The sequence below is a fragment of the Apostichopus japonicus genome, chromosome 19 (assembly GCF_037975245.1).
Source record: "Apostichopus japonicus isolate 1M-3 chromosome 19, ASM3797524v1, whole genome shotgun sequence".
Lineage (NCBI taxonomy): Eukaryota > Metazoa > Echinodermata > Holothuroidea > Aspidochirotida > Stichopodidae > Apostichopus > Apostichopus japonicus.
The window spans coordinates 265,462-284,909 of record NC_092579.1 but is presented as its reverse complement, the minus strand read 5'-3'; the positions used below and the strand labels follow the sequence as shown (position 1 = coordinate 284,909).

The following is a 19,448-nucleotide window of genomic DNA, read 5'->3' as shown; positions in this document are numbered from 1 at the left end:
CAGGTCTACATACCCATCATCAGCAGGTCTACATACTGTACCCATCATCAGCAGGTCTACATACCCATCATCAGCAGGTCTACATACCCATCATCAGCAGGTCTACATACAGCAGGTCTACATACAGCAGGTCTACATACCTATCATCAGCAGGTCTACATACAGGTACCTATCATCAGCAGGTCTACATATCCATCATCAGCAGGTCTACATACCCATCATCAGCAGGTCTACATACCCATCATCAGCAGGTCTACATACAGCAGGTCTACATACCCATCATCAGCAGGTCTACATACAGCAGGTCTACATACCCATCATCAGCAGGTCTACATACCCATCATCAGCAGGTCTACATACAGCAGGTCTACATACCTATCATCAGCAGGTCTACATACCCATCATCAGCAGGTCTACATACCCATCATCAGCAGGTCTACATACCTATCATCAGCAGGTCTACATACCCATCATCAGCAGGTCTACATACCCATCATCAGCAGGTCTACATACAGCAGGTCTACATACCTATCATCAGCAGGTCTACATACCCATCATCAGCAGGTCTACATACCCATCATCAGCAGGTCTACATACCCATCATCAGCAGGTCTACATACAGGTCTACATACCCATCATCAGCAGGTCTACATACCCATCATCAGCAGGTCTACATACAGCAGGTCTACATACCCATCATCAGCAGGTCTACATACCCATCATCAGCAGGTCTACATACAGGTCTACATACCCATCATCAGCAGGTCTACATACCCATCATCAGCAGGTCTACATACAGCAGGTCTACATACCCATCATCAGCAGGTCTACATACCCATCATCAGCAGGTCTACATACCTTAAGGCTTCCAAGACAAGCTCAGGGTTAACAGCCATGTCAGTGTCTGGTGAAGGCATCAGGATAAAGTTATCTTCTTTATCTCTCATAAACTCAAAGACCTTAAAATGAAGAACCAAAACATCTGTCAAGCTGCAGTTCACACTTGATGATTGCAAAGAAACAACTCCAATGTGAACAATGTGACACATTGCACCAGGTTTGCCAGATTCAGCAAACTAATCTGGCCGTGTAAAAAATTTTGACAATCAATGTCATCCAAGTTTCTTTAGGGTAAAGAGTGTTGGCTGGGCGGGGGGGGGGGGGGGGGATGAGTTGCAGAGCAGTGCTTGACAGTAGTGTGAAGGACATATACTCTTACGTTTCTATTCATGTTGTTCAGTGGTGAAGTTTAGGCTAAAGTGTAAAATGCCACAACTATAATCTGGCATCCTATAGGGCATTTCAACCAACAAGATATTTCAGGACAACTTACTGCACAGTATGGTACATGAAGCCACAACTGTAAAGAAGCACAGCTAGGAAAGATAATACAACTACTGTATAAAGAGGAAATCCCGAGTTCTAACCCCCATAAGTGTTGCTGGATCTAAATCATGAAAAAAATCTCGAGGTACAATGGTACCTCACAATCTTGAGGTACATTAGGACCTCACAATCTTGAGGTACAGTAGTACCTCACAATCTTGAGGTACAGTAGTACCTCACAATCTTGAGGTACAGTAGTACCTCACAATCTTGAGGTACAGTAGTACCTCACAATCTTGAGGTACAGTAGTACCTCACAATCTTGAGGTACAGTAGTACCTCACAATCTTGAGGTACAGTAGTACCTCACAATCTTGAGGTACAGTAGTACCTCACAATCTTGAGGTACAGTAGTACCTCACAATCTTGAGGTACAGTAGTACCTCACAATTTTGTATGACAAGTACATGCTATAAATTTCCTTTCAAAATTATATTTATTCATAGCAAAGAATGGTGGAAATTGGAATACTGTACACTTTTTTTTTTTTTAAATTCTGAAGTTCTAATTATTGAAGTTTGTAAAATGGTGAATTTATCAGAACATTTGACTTGCATAATAATGTTTTCTCTATAAAGATTTTGAAATACTTATTTTAAGGCGAAAAAACACAAATCAAACTGCTGATATTTGTAGTTATTATGCCATGTTAAGTTACTTGTAAATATGGCAAATCTAGACAGATTTAGAAAAAAAATCAGGCCAGATGCCCGCTTGAAAAATTCCTTACATCCAGCCAGATTTTGATTCTGGTGCATCCTTGGTGACTTACAGTCTGGTACCAAGTACCATTTCATTGAATAAGCAACTTAAATGCTACTAAAACAATAATGGTGCAGATATTCATGCCATAAGTGACAAAGTCAAATGCCCTGTAAATGTGAAATGTGCTTGCAAATAAATCAACTAAACAGAAAAAGCCAGTGATTCTTGCCACATTTATGTCACAAAACAATACTGCATTGAATGCCACACAGCAGACAGAGTTTCAAGGTTTAACCCAGTGATGTTACTAGTAGGGATGCACCGGATATCCGGTCCGGCCGGACTATCCGGCCGGATAGTGAGCAATTATCCGGTTCCGGCCGGATATTTTTCAAAATCCGGCCGGATCTTTTTCAAAATCTGGCCTGAATTATTCCTTAAAAAGGTGTTGGTATTAACTTAAATCAATGTAAACTATTTCCAAAAATTAATAAAAACATTCTAAGTAAGGAAAAATTAAGTTTAACATGTTTAATTGAATTTTCTCAATGGTCTGTCCCACTAAATGGGGTCTTAATTTCACCTTCTTTATAATATGCGTATACCTCACAGGTACATTTGCTCCTTGTTTCATACTTGTACTTCTTATTAATGATTTTCTTTTGTGTAATGAAAAAATCCGGTTCCGGCCGGATTTTATCCGGCCGGATTTCATGTACTATCCGGCAAAATCCGGTTCCGGCCGGATCCAAAAATTTGGATCCGGTGCATCCCTAGTTACTAGGATTTAAAAAGTTGCGTCTGCGAGACACAATGTCTTCAAAATGTTTGCGTCCTCTCTGAGAACTTGCATCACTGCAGTCCTCCATGAAAATATGCACTTTAAGATACCTCTACGGGAACACACAAAACTTATAGTTATAATGACCCCAGACAAACATTGGCTTGTGCTCAATGGAAGCCTACAGTGATTGGTCTATAATGTGCACAGAAGAAAAATCAAATTATGAAACTTGTAACTAATATACAAGAACAAAATGACTGTCAAATTTAGAAGCAGGAAATTTTGCCTTAGACTATTTACAATTACTGTAGCAGATACAGTATGCTGGCCTAGTGACCTAGACATCATGCAATGCATGCAACTGTATGGTAAACAACTCCCTTACATAGCGCCTGTTTAAATGTTATAGGGTATGAATACACTGTGATGTTGGAAATCAATGTACAGTAGAGTGAAACAGTGTCCTAGAGAGAAAATGCAAGCATAAAAATACTTCACTTTTAAATGATTTTATTGAGCCCCTTTAAAGTTTGTAGAAAATATTACTATCTTGGTGTCACAAGAATGAGCCCTTAAAAGGCCTAGCAATTGCTCACAACTTTTATGAACCCGTCGTAAGTTACCATTGACAGTTACACAATGCAATTTTATTCAAAGTTTAACAAAGTTTTACTTTTCTCCATCCAACAGAGGCAATTCGGCCCAATCCCCTGCCAGATCAGACCCCTTTCCCATTACAGTATGTAAATTATATTTTACATAATGTCAATTAAAGAACTCAAGCTTCAATAGCTACTTTTGACGATGTATGAACGTCGCACATGAAAATAAATTGGTCAAAGGGACCACGAAAAAGTTTGCTACGAAGAAATTACTGTGTTATGAATGCACATTTTACTTTAACAATTCTCAATGCAGAGAGAACAAACATACAGTGAGATGAAATATTCTTTTCAGTATCAGAGATGTAAGCTTCCCACAAAATTCATAAATTGTCTCAACTCATAACATTTTGTGATCAAAACATGATTCAAATCTTAAGTGATATTCTTAGCAACAATCCAACTACAACTTTTGGCCTAACATTATGATATTTGAGTGCACACATATGATAGCCTAAATCACAAACTTCGCTACCTCTACACAGGGAATGTAACCTTACAAGTAATTGTTGTTAAACAACATACTACGTGTTCATTGAGCACTACAGATGCAAGAATGTTTCCAGACAATAGGTAAGGGAGTATTAGCCAATCAGATCACGGGAAATATGGAAAAGCATCATTGACTATTTTTAGCATTAAAATCTCTGTAATGGAATGTTGTTAACTAGAGCTGTACCTTATGACTTGTTTTAAAACAAATTCAGTCATCTGTCAGATTGGAAGAAAATTTTGGTTCTTTAGAGTAGAATTTATGGGTTTACTTAACAAAGGAAGACGTTCATTCAAAATGTGTTTTGTAATGTTTTGCATAGGCCTGGTTGTGAGTGTGTACTTGGGGGTTGTCAAGGAGACACAAAACTAATTATCATCCTTTGCTATAATATTTGAGAGATCTTTGTGATGAATAATTTCAAGAAGCAGCTCCCAGAAATATTGCATTTATGAGATAGCCTGTGATATCTCCCAAAAACAACTTGTTTTCTTGTTCATTACACTTGGGGTGTTTTTGGGCCCCTTAATTTTGTTCAAATATTTCTAACATGTAACTGTGAGATAAAGTTTGAATATTTGAATAAAGCATACCTTGTGCATCTCCTTTAGTAGTTGCAAGATCCTACTAATATTGTCTATTTCTTCCTTATCTGCCTCTTGGTTACCATTTGCAGGATCCTTCCCGTCTATCTGGACCACTTCTCTGCTTTTCTTATTTAGCCATTTTTCACCCACTTCTAAAACATTTGCAAGGACGGTAACAAAGTCTGGGCAGTATCTTAATGCTTGTAGTACACTGTTCAAGTAGCAGGTATTACCAATATTGTAGAAGCCAACATATGGCTGAAGAGGGAGTTTTGGCTCTCCATCTTGGGTCAGTCCTGTCTTTGACCTTTGCTTTCCGTCCTCTGTTGTGGTAGTGTGACACACATCTGACTTCATTTGTTCATCCACAGAACTACAAAGTAGAAGACAAGTTCTATGGTTTAAAGAACATTTGTAGCATGTGATCCTCCTATGTTACTGATTCACATACTTCACTGTCTTGTAAATAACATATGTCAGAACTGACTGGAAATTCATCAACATGAGACTTAGTTTGTTGATCGTAATACTGTACCATTTGATACAGGCTACTGTCAAACATACATAATGGGTTGCACACTGTTTGTCTGTTGTTATTAACACAAGATGATTGTTGAAAACCACATTTACTTTCTTCTGTGTAAAGATGCATGGTATGAGTGTCATCAAATTTTACTTTTCAAGTTGGTGATTTCAGACTTTGACTTCTTTTGAAAATATTGTGAGGTAGTATCTCAAGATCTTTTTCATGATATGCTGGATTTAATCACTGTCAGCATTCAAGGGCTGGGAATGTCCCCTTTATGTTTGTATTTATCTTTTGCACTCTGCAGTAGGTTGTCTTGAATTGTCTTGCTGGTTGAAATGCTCTACAGGAGGCCTGAGTATATTGGTGGAGTTTTACACTGTAGCCTTAAAAGCAGTTGCGTTTGAAATGCCCTACAGAAGGCCTGAGTATATTGGTGGAGTTTTACACTGTAACCTTAAAAGCAGTAGCGTTTAAAATGCCCTACAGGAGGCCTGAGTATATTGGTGCCAGAGTTTTACACTAGGGATGCACCGGATCCAAATTTTTGGATCCGGCCGGAACCGGATTTTGCCGGACAGTACATGAAATCCGGCCGGATAAAATCCGGCCGGAACCGGATTTTTTCATTACACAAAAGAAAATCATTAATAAGAAGTAGAATTATGAAACAAGGAGCAATTCTTAGGTGAGGTATCTGCATATTATAAAGAAGGTGAAATTAAGACCCCATTTATGAGATTAAATATGACTTGAAGTGGTGTAATCTACATTCTTTAATAAAATAACTACAATATAATTGTTGACAAGGTTGATACAGTATGTAAATTTGTTTGCTGGAAAAATACTGCATACGTCTATGAAGTTTGTTTTAAAACGGGAAGCTACATCTCACAAATCTCATACTTTATACTGAATAAAAAGATTATTTAATTTTTGTCATAACACTACTATCTGGATTTAGAATTGTCTTTTATTATTCATTATTTGGTAACAAATTTTTACACTGCAATATTATCTGTAAAAAAAAAAAAAAGAGCTTCATATTATTGCAGTAGTTGTATTATTTTGGTTGATCTTTAGAAACAGTGGGTCAGACCATTGAGAAAATTAAATTAAACATGTTAAACCTAATTTTTCCTTACTTTGAATGTTTTTATTAATTTTTGGAAATAGTTTACATTGATTTAAGTTAATACCAACACCTATTTAAGGAATAATTCAGGCCAGATTTTGAAAAAGATCCGGCCGGATTTTGAAAACCATCCGGCCGGAACCGGATAATTGCTCACTATCCAGCCGGATAGTCCGGCCGGAACAGATATCCGGTGCATCCCGATTTTACACTGTAGCCTTAAAAGCAGTAGTGTTCCACTTAGTAGTTATTCCTTGTACAAAGTCATTCAAAAGAAGATCTCTTTGTTAAACTTCAACCACTGAATAACATGAATAGAAAGGAAAAAGTATTCTTCCTGTATACATGTATGCACAAAGTACCCATCCCCCATCCAAACTCTGCCCTTTATCCCCCCCCTTTATCCCCCCCCCTCAGCCTGCACCCTAAAGAAATTGCTGGACTTTATTTATTTTCAAAATCAGGTAAAATCCAGCCAGAATTCTAGCCGTTTTTCTTTCATTTTTTTGGCTGAATAGGTCAATCCAGTATCTGGCCATATTTGAATTTCCAAATCATGTGCATCCCTACTTATAAACATCACATATTTCTACCTTCCTAGAAAGGACCACTGCCACTTACATCCCTTCATAAGTTAGCAATCTACCATAAACAATGTTAAGAAAGGACCACTGCCACTTACATCCCTTCATAAGTTAGCAATATACTATTAACAACAAGAAAGGACCACTGCCACTTACATCCCTTCATAAGTTAGCAATATACTATTAACAACAAGAAAGGACCACTGCCACTTACATCCCTTCATAAGTTAGCAATCTACCATAAACAACAAGAAAGGACCACTGCCACTTACATCCCTTCATAAGTTAGCAATCTACCATAAACAACAAGAAAGGACCACTGCCACTTACATCCCTTCATAAGTTAGCAATCTACCATAAACAATGTTAAGAAAGGACCACTGCCACTTACATCCCTTCATAAGTTAGCAATCTACTATAAACAACAAGAAAGGACCACTGCCACTTACATCCCTTCATAAGTTAGCAATCTACCATAAACAATGTTAAGAAAGGACCACTGCCACTTACATCCCTTCATAAGTTAGCAATCTACTATAAACAACAAGAAAGGACCACTGCCACTTACATCCCTTCATAAGTTAGCAATCTACCATAAACAATGTTAAGAAAGGACCACTGCCACTTACATCCCTTCATAATTTAGCAATCTACTATAAACAACAAGAAAGGACCACTGCCACTTACATCCCTTCATAAGTTAGCAATCTACTATAAACAACAAGGAAGGACCACTGCCACTTACATCCCTTCATAAGTTAGCAATCTACCATAAACAATGTTAAGAAAGGACCACTGCCACTTACATCCCTTCATAAGTTAGCAATCTACTATTAACAACAAGAAAGGACTACTGCCACTTACATCCCTTCATAAGTTAGCAATCTACCATAAACAATGTTAAGAAAGGACCACTGCCACTTACATCCCTTCATAAGTTAGCAATCTACCATAAACAACAAGAAAGGACCACTACCACTTACATCCCTTCATAAGTTAGCAATCTACCATAAACAACAAGAAAGGACCACTGCCACTTACATCCCTTCATAAGTTAGCAATCTACCATAAACAATGTTAAGAAAGGACCACTGCCACTTACATCCCTTCATAAGTTAGCAATCTACCATAAACAATGTTAAGAAAGGACCACTGCCACTTACATCCCTTCATAAGTTAGCAATCTACCATAAACAATGTTAAGAAAGGACCACTGCCACTTACATCCCTTCATAAGTTAGCAATCTACCATAAACAACAAGAAAGGACCACTGCCACTTACATCCCTTCATAAGTTAGCAATCTACCATAAACAACAAGAAAGGACCACTGCCACTTACATCCCTTTATAAGTTAGCAATCTACTATAAACAACAAGAAAGGACCACTGCCACTTACATCCCTTCATAAGTTAGCAATCTACCATAAACAATGTTAAGAAAGGACCACTGCCACTTACATCCCTTCATAAGTTAGCAATCTACTATAAGCAACAAGAAAGGACCACTGCCACTTACATCCCTTCATAAGTTAGCAATCTACTATTGACAACAAGAAAGGACCACTGCCACTTACATCCCTTCATAAGTTAGCAATCTACCATAAACAACAAGAAAGGACCACTGCCACTTACATCCCTTTATAAGTTAGCAATCTACTACGTATAAACAACAAGAAAGGACCACTGCCACTTACATCCCTTCATAAGTTAGCAATCTACCATAAACAATGTTAAGAAAGGACCACTGCCACTTACATCCCTTCATAAGTTAGCAATCTACTATAAGCAACAAGAAAGGACCACTGCCACTTACATCCCTTCATAAGTTAGCAATCTACTATAAACAATGTTAAGAAAGGACCACTGCCACTTACATCCCTTCATAAGTTAGCAATCTACCATAAACAATGTTAAGAAAGGACCACTGCCACTTACATCCCTTCATAAGTTAGCAATCTACTATAAGCAACAAGAAAGGACCACTGCCACTTACATCCCTTCATAAGTTAGCAATCTACTACTGTATTAACAACAAGAAAGGACCACTGCCACTTACATCCCTTCATAAGTTAGCAATCTACTATAAACAACAAGAAAGGACCACTGCCACTTACATCCCTTCATAAGTTAGCAATCTGCTATTAACAACAAGAAAGGACTACTGCCACTTACATCCCTTGATAAGTTAGCAATCTACTATAAACAATGTTAAGAAAGGACCACTGCCACTTACATCCCTTCATAAGTTAGCAATCTACTATTAACAACAAGGAAGGACCACTGCCACTTGCATCCCTTCATAAGTTAGCAATCTACTATAAACAACAAGAAAGGACCACTGCCACTTACATCCCTTCATAAGTTAGCAATCTACCATAAACAATGTTAAGAAAGGACCACTGCCACTTACATCCCTTCATAAGTTAGCAATCTACTATTAACAACAAGAAAGGACCACTGCCACTTACATCCCTTCATAAGTTAGCAATCTACTATAAACAACAAGAAAGGACCACTGCCACTTACATCCCTTCATAAGTTAGCAATCTACTATAAACAATGTTAAGAAAGGACCACTGCCACTTACATCCCTTCATAAGTTAGCAATCTACTATAAACAACAAGGAAGGACCACTGCCACTTACATCCCTTCATAAGTTAGCAATCTACTATAAACAACAAGAAAGGACCACTGCCACTTACATCCCTTCATAAGTTAGCAATCTACTATTAACAACAAGAAAGGACCACTGCCACTTACATCCCTTGATAAGTTAGCAATCTACTATAAACAATGTTAAGAAAGGACCACTGCCACTTACATCCCTTCATAAGTTAGCAATCTACTATTAACAACAAGAAACGACCACTGCCACTTACATCCCTTCATAAGTTACAATCTACCATAAACAACAAGGAAGGACCACTGCCACTTGCATCCCTTCATAAGTTAGCAATCTACTATTAACAACAAGAAAGGACCACTGCCACTTGCTTCCCTTCATAAGTTAGCAATCTACTATAAGCAACAAGAAAGGACCACTGCCACTTACATCCCTTCATAAGTTAGCAATCTACTATAAACAATGTTAAGAAAGGACCACTGCCACTTACATCCCTTCATAAGTTAGCAATCTACTATAAACAACAAGAAAGGACCACTGCCACTTACATCCCTTCATAAGTTAGCAATCTACCATAAACAATGTTAAGAAAGGACCACTGCCACTTACATCCCTTCATAATTTAGCAATCTACTATAAACAACAAGAAAGGACCACTGCCACTTACATCCCTTCATAAGTTAGCAATCTACTATAAACAACAAGGAAGGACCACTGCCACTTACATCCCTTCATAAGTTAGCAATCTACCATAAACAATGTTAAGAAAGGACCACTGCCACTTACATCCCTTCATAAGTTAGCAATCTACTATTAACAACAAGAAAGGACTACTGCCACTTACATCCCTTCATAAGTTAGCAATCTACCATAAACAATGTTAAGAAAGGACCACTGCCACTTACATCCCTTCATAAGTTAGCAATCTACCATAAACAACAAGAAAGGACCACTACCACTTACATCCCTTCATAAGTTAGCAATCTACCATAAACAACAAGAAAGGACCACTGCCACTTACATCCCTTCATAAGTTAGCAATCTACCATAAACAATGTTAAGAAAGGACCACTGCCACTTACATCCCTTCATAAGTTAGCAATCTACCATAAACAATGTTAAGAAAGGACCACTGCCACTTACATCCCTTCATAAGTTAGCAATCTACCATAAACAATGTTAAGAAAGGACCACTGCCACTTACATCCCTTCATAAGTTAGCAATCTACCATAAACAACAAGAAAGGACCACTGCCACTTACATCCCTTCATAAGTTAGCAATCTACCATAAACAACAAGAAAGGACCACTGCCACTTACATCCCTTTATAAGTTAGCAATCTACTATAAACAACAAGAAAGGACCACTGCCACTTACATCCCTTCATAAGTTAGCAATCTACCATAAACAATGTTAAGAAAGGACCACTGCCACTTACATCCCTTCATAAGTTAGCAATCTACTATAAGCAACAAGAAAGGACCACTGCCACTTACATCCCTTCATAAGTTAGCAATCTACTATTGACAACAAGAAAGGACCACTGCCACTTACATCCCTTCATAAGTTAGCAATCTACCATAAACAACAAGAAAGGACCACTGCCACTTACATCCCTTTATAAGTTAGCAATCTACTACGTATAAACAACAAGAAAGGACCACTGCCACTTACATCCCTTCATAAGTTAGCAATCTACCATAAACAATGTTAAGAAAGGACCACTGCCACTTACATCCCTTCATAAGTTAGCAATCTACTATAAGCAACAAGAAAGGACCACTGCTACTTACATCCCTTCATAAGTTAGCAATCTACTATAAACAACAAGAAAGGACCACTGCCACTTACATCCCTTCATAAGTTAGCAATCTACCATAAACAATGTTAAGAAAGGACCACTGCCACTTACATCCCTTCATAAGTTAGCAATCTACTATAAGCAACAAGAAAGGACCACTGCCACTTACATCCCTTCATAAGTTAGCAATCTACTATTGACAACAAGAAAGGACCACTGCCACTTACATCCCTTCATAAGTTAGCAATCTACCATAAACAACAAGAAAGGACCACTGCCACTTACATCCCTTTATAAGTTAGCAATCTACTACGTATAAACAACAAGAAAGGACCACTGCCACTTACATCCCTTCATAAGTTAGCAATCTACCATAAACAATGTTAAGAAAGGACCACTGCCACTTACATCCCTTCATAAGTTAGCAATCTACTATAAGCAACAAGAAAGGACCACTGCCACTTACATCCCTTCATAAGTTAGCAATCTACTATAAACAATGTTAAGAAAGGACCACTGCCACTTACATCCCTTCATAAGTTAGCAATCTACCATAAACAATGTTAAGAAAGGACCACTGCCACTTACATCCCTTCATAAGTTAGCAATCTACTATAAGCAACAAGAAAGGACCACTGCCACTTACATCCCTTCATAAGTTAGCAATCTACTACTGTATTAACAACAAGAAAGGACCACTGCCACTTACATCCCTTCATAAGTTAGCAATCTACTATAAACAACAAGAAAGGACCACTGCCACTTACATCCCTTCATAAGTTAGCAATCTGCTATTAACAACAAGAAAGGACTACTGCCACTTACATCCCTTGATAAGTTAGCAATCTACTATAAACAATGTTAAGAAAGGACCACTGCCACTTACATCCCTTCATAAGTTAGCAATCTACTATTAACAACAAGGAAGGACCACTGCCACTTGCATCCCTTCATAAGTTAGCAATCTACTATAAACAACAAGAAAGGACCACTGCCACTTACATCCCTTCATAAGTTAGCAATCTACCATAAACAATGTTAAGAAAGGACCACTGCCACTTACATCCCTTCATAAGTTAGCAATCTACTATTAACAACAAGAAAGGACCACTGCCACTTACATCCCTTCATAAGTTAGCAATCTACTATAAACAACAAGAAAGGACCACTGCCACTTACATCCCTTCATAAGTTAGAAATCTACTATAAACAATGTTAAGAAAGGACCACTGCCACTTACATCCCTTCATAAGTTAGCAATCTACTATAAACAACAAGGAAGGACCACTGCCACTTACATCCCTTCATAAGTTAGCAATCTACTATAAACAACAAGAAAGGACCACTGCCACTTACATCCCTTCATAAGTTAGCAATCTACTATTAACAACAAGAAAGGACCACTGCCACTTACATCCCTTGATAAGTTAGCAATCTACTATAAACAATGTTAAGAAAGGACCACTGCCACTTACATCCCTTCATAAGTTAGCAATCTACTATTAACAACAAGAAACGACCACTGCCACTTACATCCCTTCATAAGTTACAATCTACCATAAACAACAAGGAAGGACCACTGCCACTTGCATCCCTTCATAAGTTAGCAATCTACTATTAACAACAAGAAAGGACCACTGCCACTTGCTTCCCTTCATAAGTTAGCAATCTACTATAAGCAACAAGAAAGGACCACTGCCACTTACATCCCTTCATAAGTTAGCAATCTACTATAAACAATGTTAAGAAAGGACCACTGCCACTTACATCCCTTCATAAGTTAGCAATCTACTATAAACAACAAGAAAGGACCACTGCCACTTACATCCCTTCATAAGTTAGCAATCTACCATAAACAATGTTAAGAAAGGACCACTGCCACTTACATCCCTTCATAATTTAGCAATCTACTATAAACAACAAGAAAGGACCACTGCCACTTACATCCCTTCATAAGTTAGCAATCTACTATAAACAACAAGGAAGGACCACTGCCACTTACATCCCTTCATAAGTTAGCAATCTACCATAAACAATGTTAAGAAAGGACCACTGCCACTTACATCCCTTCATAAGTTAGCAATCTACTATTAACAACAAGAAAGGACTACTGCCACTTACATCCCTTCATAAGTTAGCAATCTACCATAAACAATGTTAAGAAAGGACCACTGCCACTTACATCCCTTCATAAGTTAGCAATCTACCATAAACAACAAGAAAGGACCACTACCACTTACATCCCTTCATAAGTTAGCAATCTACCATAAACAACAAGAAAGGACCACTGCCACTTACATCCCTTCATAAGTTAGCAATCTACCATAAACAATGTTAAGAAAGGACCACTGCCACTTACATCCCTTCATAAGTTAGCAATCTACCATAAACAATGTTAAGAAAGGACCACTGCCACTTACATCCCTTCATAAGTTAGCAATCTACCATAAACAATGTTAAGAAAGGACCACTGCCACTTACATCCCTTCATAAGTTAGCAATCTACCATAAACAACAAGAAAGGACCACTGCCACTTACATCCCTTCATAAGTTAGCAATCTACCATAAACAACAAGAAAGGACCACTGCCACTTACATCCCTTTATAAGTTAGCAATCTACTATAAACAACAAGAAAGGACCACTGCCACTTACATCCCTTCATAAGTTAGCAATCTACCATAAACAATGTTAAGAAAGGACCACTGCCACTTACATCCCTTCATAAGTTAGCAATCTACTATAAGCAACAAGAAAGGACCACTGCCACTTACATCCCTTCATAAGTTAGCAATCTACTATTGACAACAAGAAAGGACCACTGCCACTTACATCCCTTCATAAGTTAGCAATCTACCATAAACAACAAGAAAGGACCACTGCCACTTACATCCCTTTATAAGTTAGCAATCTACTACGTATAAACAACAAGAAAGGACCACTGCCACTTACATCCCTTCATAAGTTAGCAATCTACCATAAACAATGTTAAGAAAGGACCACTGCCACTTACATCCCTTCATAAGTTAGCAATCTACTATAAGCAACAAGAAAGGACCACTGCCACTTACATCCCTTCATAAGTTAGCAATCTACTATAAACAATGTTAAGAAAGGACCACTGCCACTTACATCCCTTCATAAGTTAGCAATCTACCATAAACAATGTTAAGAAAGGACCACTGCCACTTACATCCCTTCATAAGTTAGCAATCTACTATAAGCAACAAGAAAGGACCACTGCCACTTACATCCCTTCATAAGTTAGCAATCTACTACTGTATTAACAACAAGAAAGGACCACTGCCACTTACATCCCTTCATAAGTTAGCAATCTACTATAAACAACAAGAAAGGACCACTGCCACTTACATCCCTTCATAAGTTAGCAATCTGCTATTAACAACAAGAAAGGACTACTGCCACTTACATCCCTTGATAAGTTAGCAATCTACTATAAACAATGTTAAGAAAGGACCACTGCCACTTACATCCCTTCATAAGTTAGCAATCTACTATTAACAACAAGGAAGGACCACTGCCACTTGCATCCCTTCATAAGTTAGCAATCTACTATAAACAACAAGAAAGGACCACTGCCACTTACATCCCTTCATAAGTAGGCAATCTACCATAGACAATGTTAAGAAAGGACCACTGCCACTTACATCCCTTCATAAGTTAGCAATCTACTATTAACAACAAGAAAGGACCACTGCCACTTACATCCCTTCATAAGTTAGCAATCTACTATAAACAATGTTAAGAAAGGACCACTGCCACTTACATCCCTTCATAAGTTAGCAATCTACCATAAACAATGTTAAGAAAGGACCACTGCCACTTACATCCCTTCATAAGTTAGCAATCTACTATAAACAACAAGGAAGGACCACTGCCACTTACATCCCTTCATAAGTTAGCAATCTACTATAAACAACAAGAAAGGACCACTGCCACTTACATCCCTTCATAAGTTAGCAATCTACTATTAACAACAAGAAAGGACCACTGCCACTTACAGTACATCCCTTGATAAGTTAGCAATCTACTATAAACAATGTTAAGAAAGGACCACTGCCACTTACATCCCTTCATAAGTTAGCAATCTACTATTAACAACAAGAAAGGACCACTGCCACTTACATCCCTTCATAAGTTACAATCTACCATAAACAACAAGGAAGGACCACTGCCACTTGCATCCCTTCATAAGTTAGCAATCTACTATTAACAACAAGAAAGGACCACTGCCACTTGCTTCCCTTCATAAGTTAGCAATCTACTATAAGCAACAAGAAAGGACCACTGCCACTTACATCCCTTCATAAGTTAGCAATCTACCATAAACAACAAGGAAGGACCACTGCCACTTACATCCCTTCATAAGTTAGCAATCTACTATAAACAACAAGAAAGGACCACTGCCACTTACATCCCTTCATAAGTTAGCAATCTACTATAAGCAACAAGAAAGGACCACTGCCACTTACATCCCTTCATAAGTTAGCAATCTACTATAAACAACAAGAAAGGACCACTGCCACTTACATCCCTTCATAAGTTAGCAATCTACCATAAACAATGTTAAGAAAGGACCACTGCCACTTACATCCCTTCATAAGTTAGCAATCTACTATAAGCAACAAGAAAGGACCACTGCCACTTACATCCCTTCATAAGTTAGCAATCTACTACTGTATTAACAACAAGAAAGGACCACTGCCACTTACATCCCTTCATAAGTTAGCAATCTACTATAAACAACAAGAAAGGACCACTGCCACTTACATCCCTTCATAAGTTAGCAATCTGCTATTAACAACAAGAAAGGACCACTGCCACTTACATCCCTTGATAAGTTAGCAATCTACTATAAACAATGTTAAGAAAGGACCACTGCCACTTACATCCCTTCATAAGTTAGCAATCTACTATTAACAACAAGGAAGGACCACTGCCACTTGCATCCCTTCATAAGTTAGCAATCTACTATAAACAACAAGAAAGGACCACTGCCACTTACATCCCTTCATAAGTTAGCAATCTACCATAAACAATGTTAAGAAAGGACCACTGCCACTTACATCCCTTCATAAGTTAGCAATCTACTATAAGCAACAAGAAAGGACCACTGCCACTTACATCCCTTCATAAGTTAGCAATCTACTATTAACAACAAGAAAGGACCACTGCCACTTACATCCCTTCATAAGTTAGCAATCTACTATAAACAACAAGAAAGGACCACTGCCACTTACATCCCTTCATAAGTTAGCAATCTGCTATTAACAACAAGAAAGGACCACTGCCACTTACATCCCTTCATAAGTTAGCAATCTACTATAAACAATGTTAAGAAAGGACCACTGCCACTTACATCCCTTCATAAGTTAGCAATCTACTATAAACAACAAGAAAGGACCACTGCCACTTACATCCCTTCATAAGTTAGCAATCTACCATAAACAATGTTAAGAAAGGACCACTGCCACTTACATCCCTTCATAATTTAGCAATCTACTATAAACAACAAGAAAGGACCACTGCCACTTACATCCCTTCATAAGTTAGCAATCTACTATAAACAACAAGGAAGGACCACTGCCACTTACATCCCTTCATAAGTTAGCAATCTACCATAAACAATGTTAAGAAAGGACCACTGCCACTTACATCCCTTCATAAGTTAGCAATCTACTATTAACAACAAGAAAGGACTACTGCCACTTACATCCCTTCATAAGTTAGCAATCTACCATAAACAATGTTAAGAAAGGACCACTGCCACTTACATCCCTTCATAAGTTAGCAATCTACCATAAACAACAAGAAAGGACCACTACCACTTACATCCCTTCATAAGTTAGCAATCTACCATAAACAACAAGAAAGGACCACTGCCACTTACATCCCTTCATAAGTTAGCAATCTACCATAAACAATGTTAAGAAAGGACCACTGCCACTTACATCCCTTCATAAGTTAGCAATCTACCATAAACAATGTTAAGAAAGGACCACTGCCACTTACATCCCTTCATAAGTTAGCAATCTACCATAAACAATGTTAAGAAAGGACCACTGCCACTTACATCCCTTCATAAGTTAGCAATCTACCATAAACAACAAGAAAGGACCACTGCCACTTACATCCCTTCATAAGTTAGCAATCTACCATAAACAACAAGAAAGGACCACTGCCACTTACATCCCTTTATAAGTTAGCAATCTACTATAAACAACAAGAAAGGACCACTGCCACTTACATCCCTTCATAAGTTAGCAATCTACCATAAACAATGTTAAGAAAGGACCACTGCCACTTACATCCCTTCATAAGTTAGCAATCTACTATAAGCAACAAGAAAGGACCACTGCCACTTACATCCCTTCATAAGTTAGCAATCTACTATTGACAACAAGAAAGGACCACTGCCACTTACATCCCTTCATAAGTTAGCAATCTACCATAAACAACAAGAAAGGACCACTGCCACTTACATCCCTTTATAAGTTAGCAATCTACTACGTATAAACAACAAGAAAGGACCACTGCCACTTACATCCCTTCATAAGTTAGCAATCTACCATAAACAATGTTAAGAAAGGACCACTGCCACTTACATCCCTTCATAAGTTAGCAATCTACTATAAGCAACAAGAAAGGACCACTGCCACTTACATCCCTTCATAAGTTAGCAATCTACTATAAACAACAAGAAAGGACCACTGCCACTTACATCCCTTCATAAGTTAGCAATCTACCATAAACAATGTTAAGAAAGGACCACTGCCACTTACATCCCTTCATAAGTTAGCAATCTACTATAAGCAACAAGAAAGGACCACTGCCACTTACATCCCTTCATAAGTTAGCAATCTACTACTGTATTAACAACAAGAAAGGACCACTGCCACTTACATCCCTTCATAAGTTAGCAATCTACTATAAACAACAAGAAAGGACCACTGCCACTTACATCCCTTCATAAGTTAGCAATCTGCTATTAACAACTAGAAAGGACTACTGCCACTTACATCCCTTGATAAGTTAGCAATCTACTATAAACAATGTTAAGAAAGGACCACTGCCACTTACATCCCTTCATAAGTTAGCAATCTACTATTAACAACAAGGAAGGACCACTGCCACTTGCATCCCTTCATAAGTTAGCAATCTACTATAAACAACAAGAAAGGACCACTGCCACTTACATCCCTTCATAAGTTAGCAATCTACCATAAACAATGTTAAGAAAGGACCACTGCCACTTACATCCCTTCATAAGTTAGCAATCTACTATTAACAACAAGAAAGGACCACTGCCACTTACATCCCTTCATAAGTTAGCAATCTACTATAAACAACAAGAAAGGACCACTGCCACTTACATCCCTTCATAAGTTAGCAATCTGCTATTAACAACAAGAAAGGACCACTGCCACTTACATCCCTTCATAAGTTAGCAATCTACTATAAACAATGTTAAGAAAGGACCACTGCCACTTACATCCCTTCATAAGTTAGCAATCTACTATAAACAACAAGGAAGGACCACTGCCACTTACATCCCTTCATAAGTTAGCAATCTACTATAAACAACAAGAAAGGACCACTGCCACTTACACCCCTTCATAAGTTAGCAATCTACTATTAACAACAAGAAAGGACCACTGCCACTTACATCCCTTGATAAGTTAGCAATCTACTATAAACAATGTTAAGAAAGGACCACTGCCACTTACATCCCTTCATAAGTTAGCAATCTACTATTAACAACAAGAAAGGACCACTGCCACTTACATCCCTTCATAAGTTACAATCTACCATAAACAACAAGGAAGGACCACTGCCACTTGCATCCCTTCATAAGTTAGCAATCTACTATTAACAACAAGAAAGGACCACTGCCACTTGCTTCCCTTCATAAGTTAGCAATCTACTATAAGCAACAAGAAAGGACCACTGCCACTTACATCCCTTCATAAGTTAGCAATCTACCATAAACAACAAGGAAGGACCACTGCCACTTACATCCCTTCATAAGTTAGCAATCTACTATAAACAATGTTAAGAAAGGACCACTGCCACTTACATCCCTTCATAAGTTAGCAATCTACTATAAGCAACAAGAAAGGACCACTGCCACTTACATC

The 19,448-nt window shown here is 38.1% G+C and overlaps 1 protein-coding gene across 1 annotated transcript in view; it reads right to left on the bottom strand.

Annotated features, from left to right (window-relative positions):
* The window catches only part of LOC139959580 (ubiquitin carboxyl-terminal hydrolase 1-like), a 42,433-nt gene that overhangs the window by 12,471 nt on the left and 10,514 nt on the right, over window positions 1-19,448 (bottom strand). The window contains exons 3-4 of the mRNA XM_071957296.1: window positions 4,624-4,990; window positions 859-959 (exon numbers count right to left, since the gene is read on the bottom strand). Of these exons, the coding sequence (XP_071813397.1) occupies window positions 859-959; window positions 4,624-4,990 (468 nt within the window). The remainder of the gene's footprint in view (window positions 1-858; window positions 960-4,623; window positions 4,991-19,448) is intronic.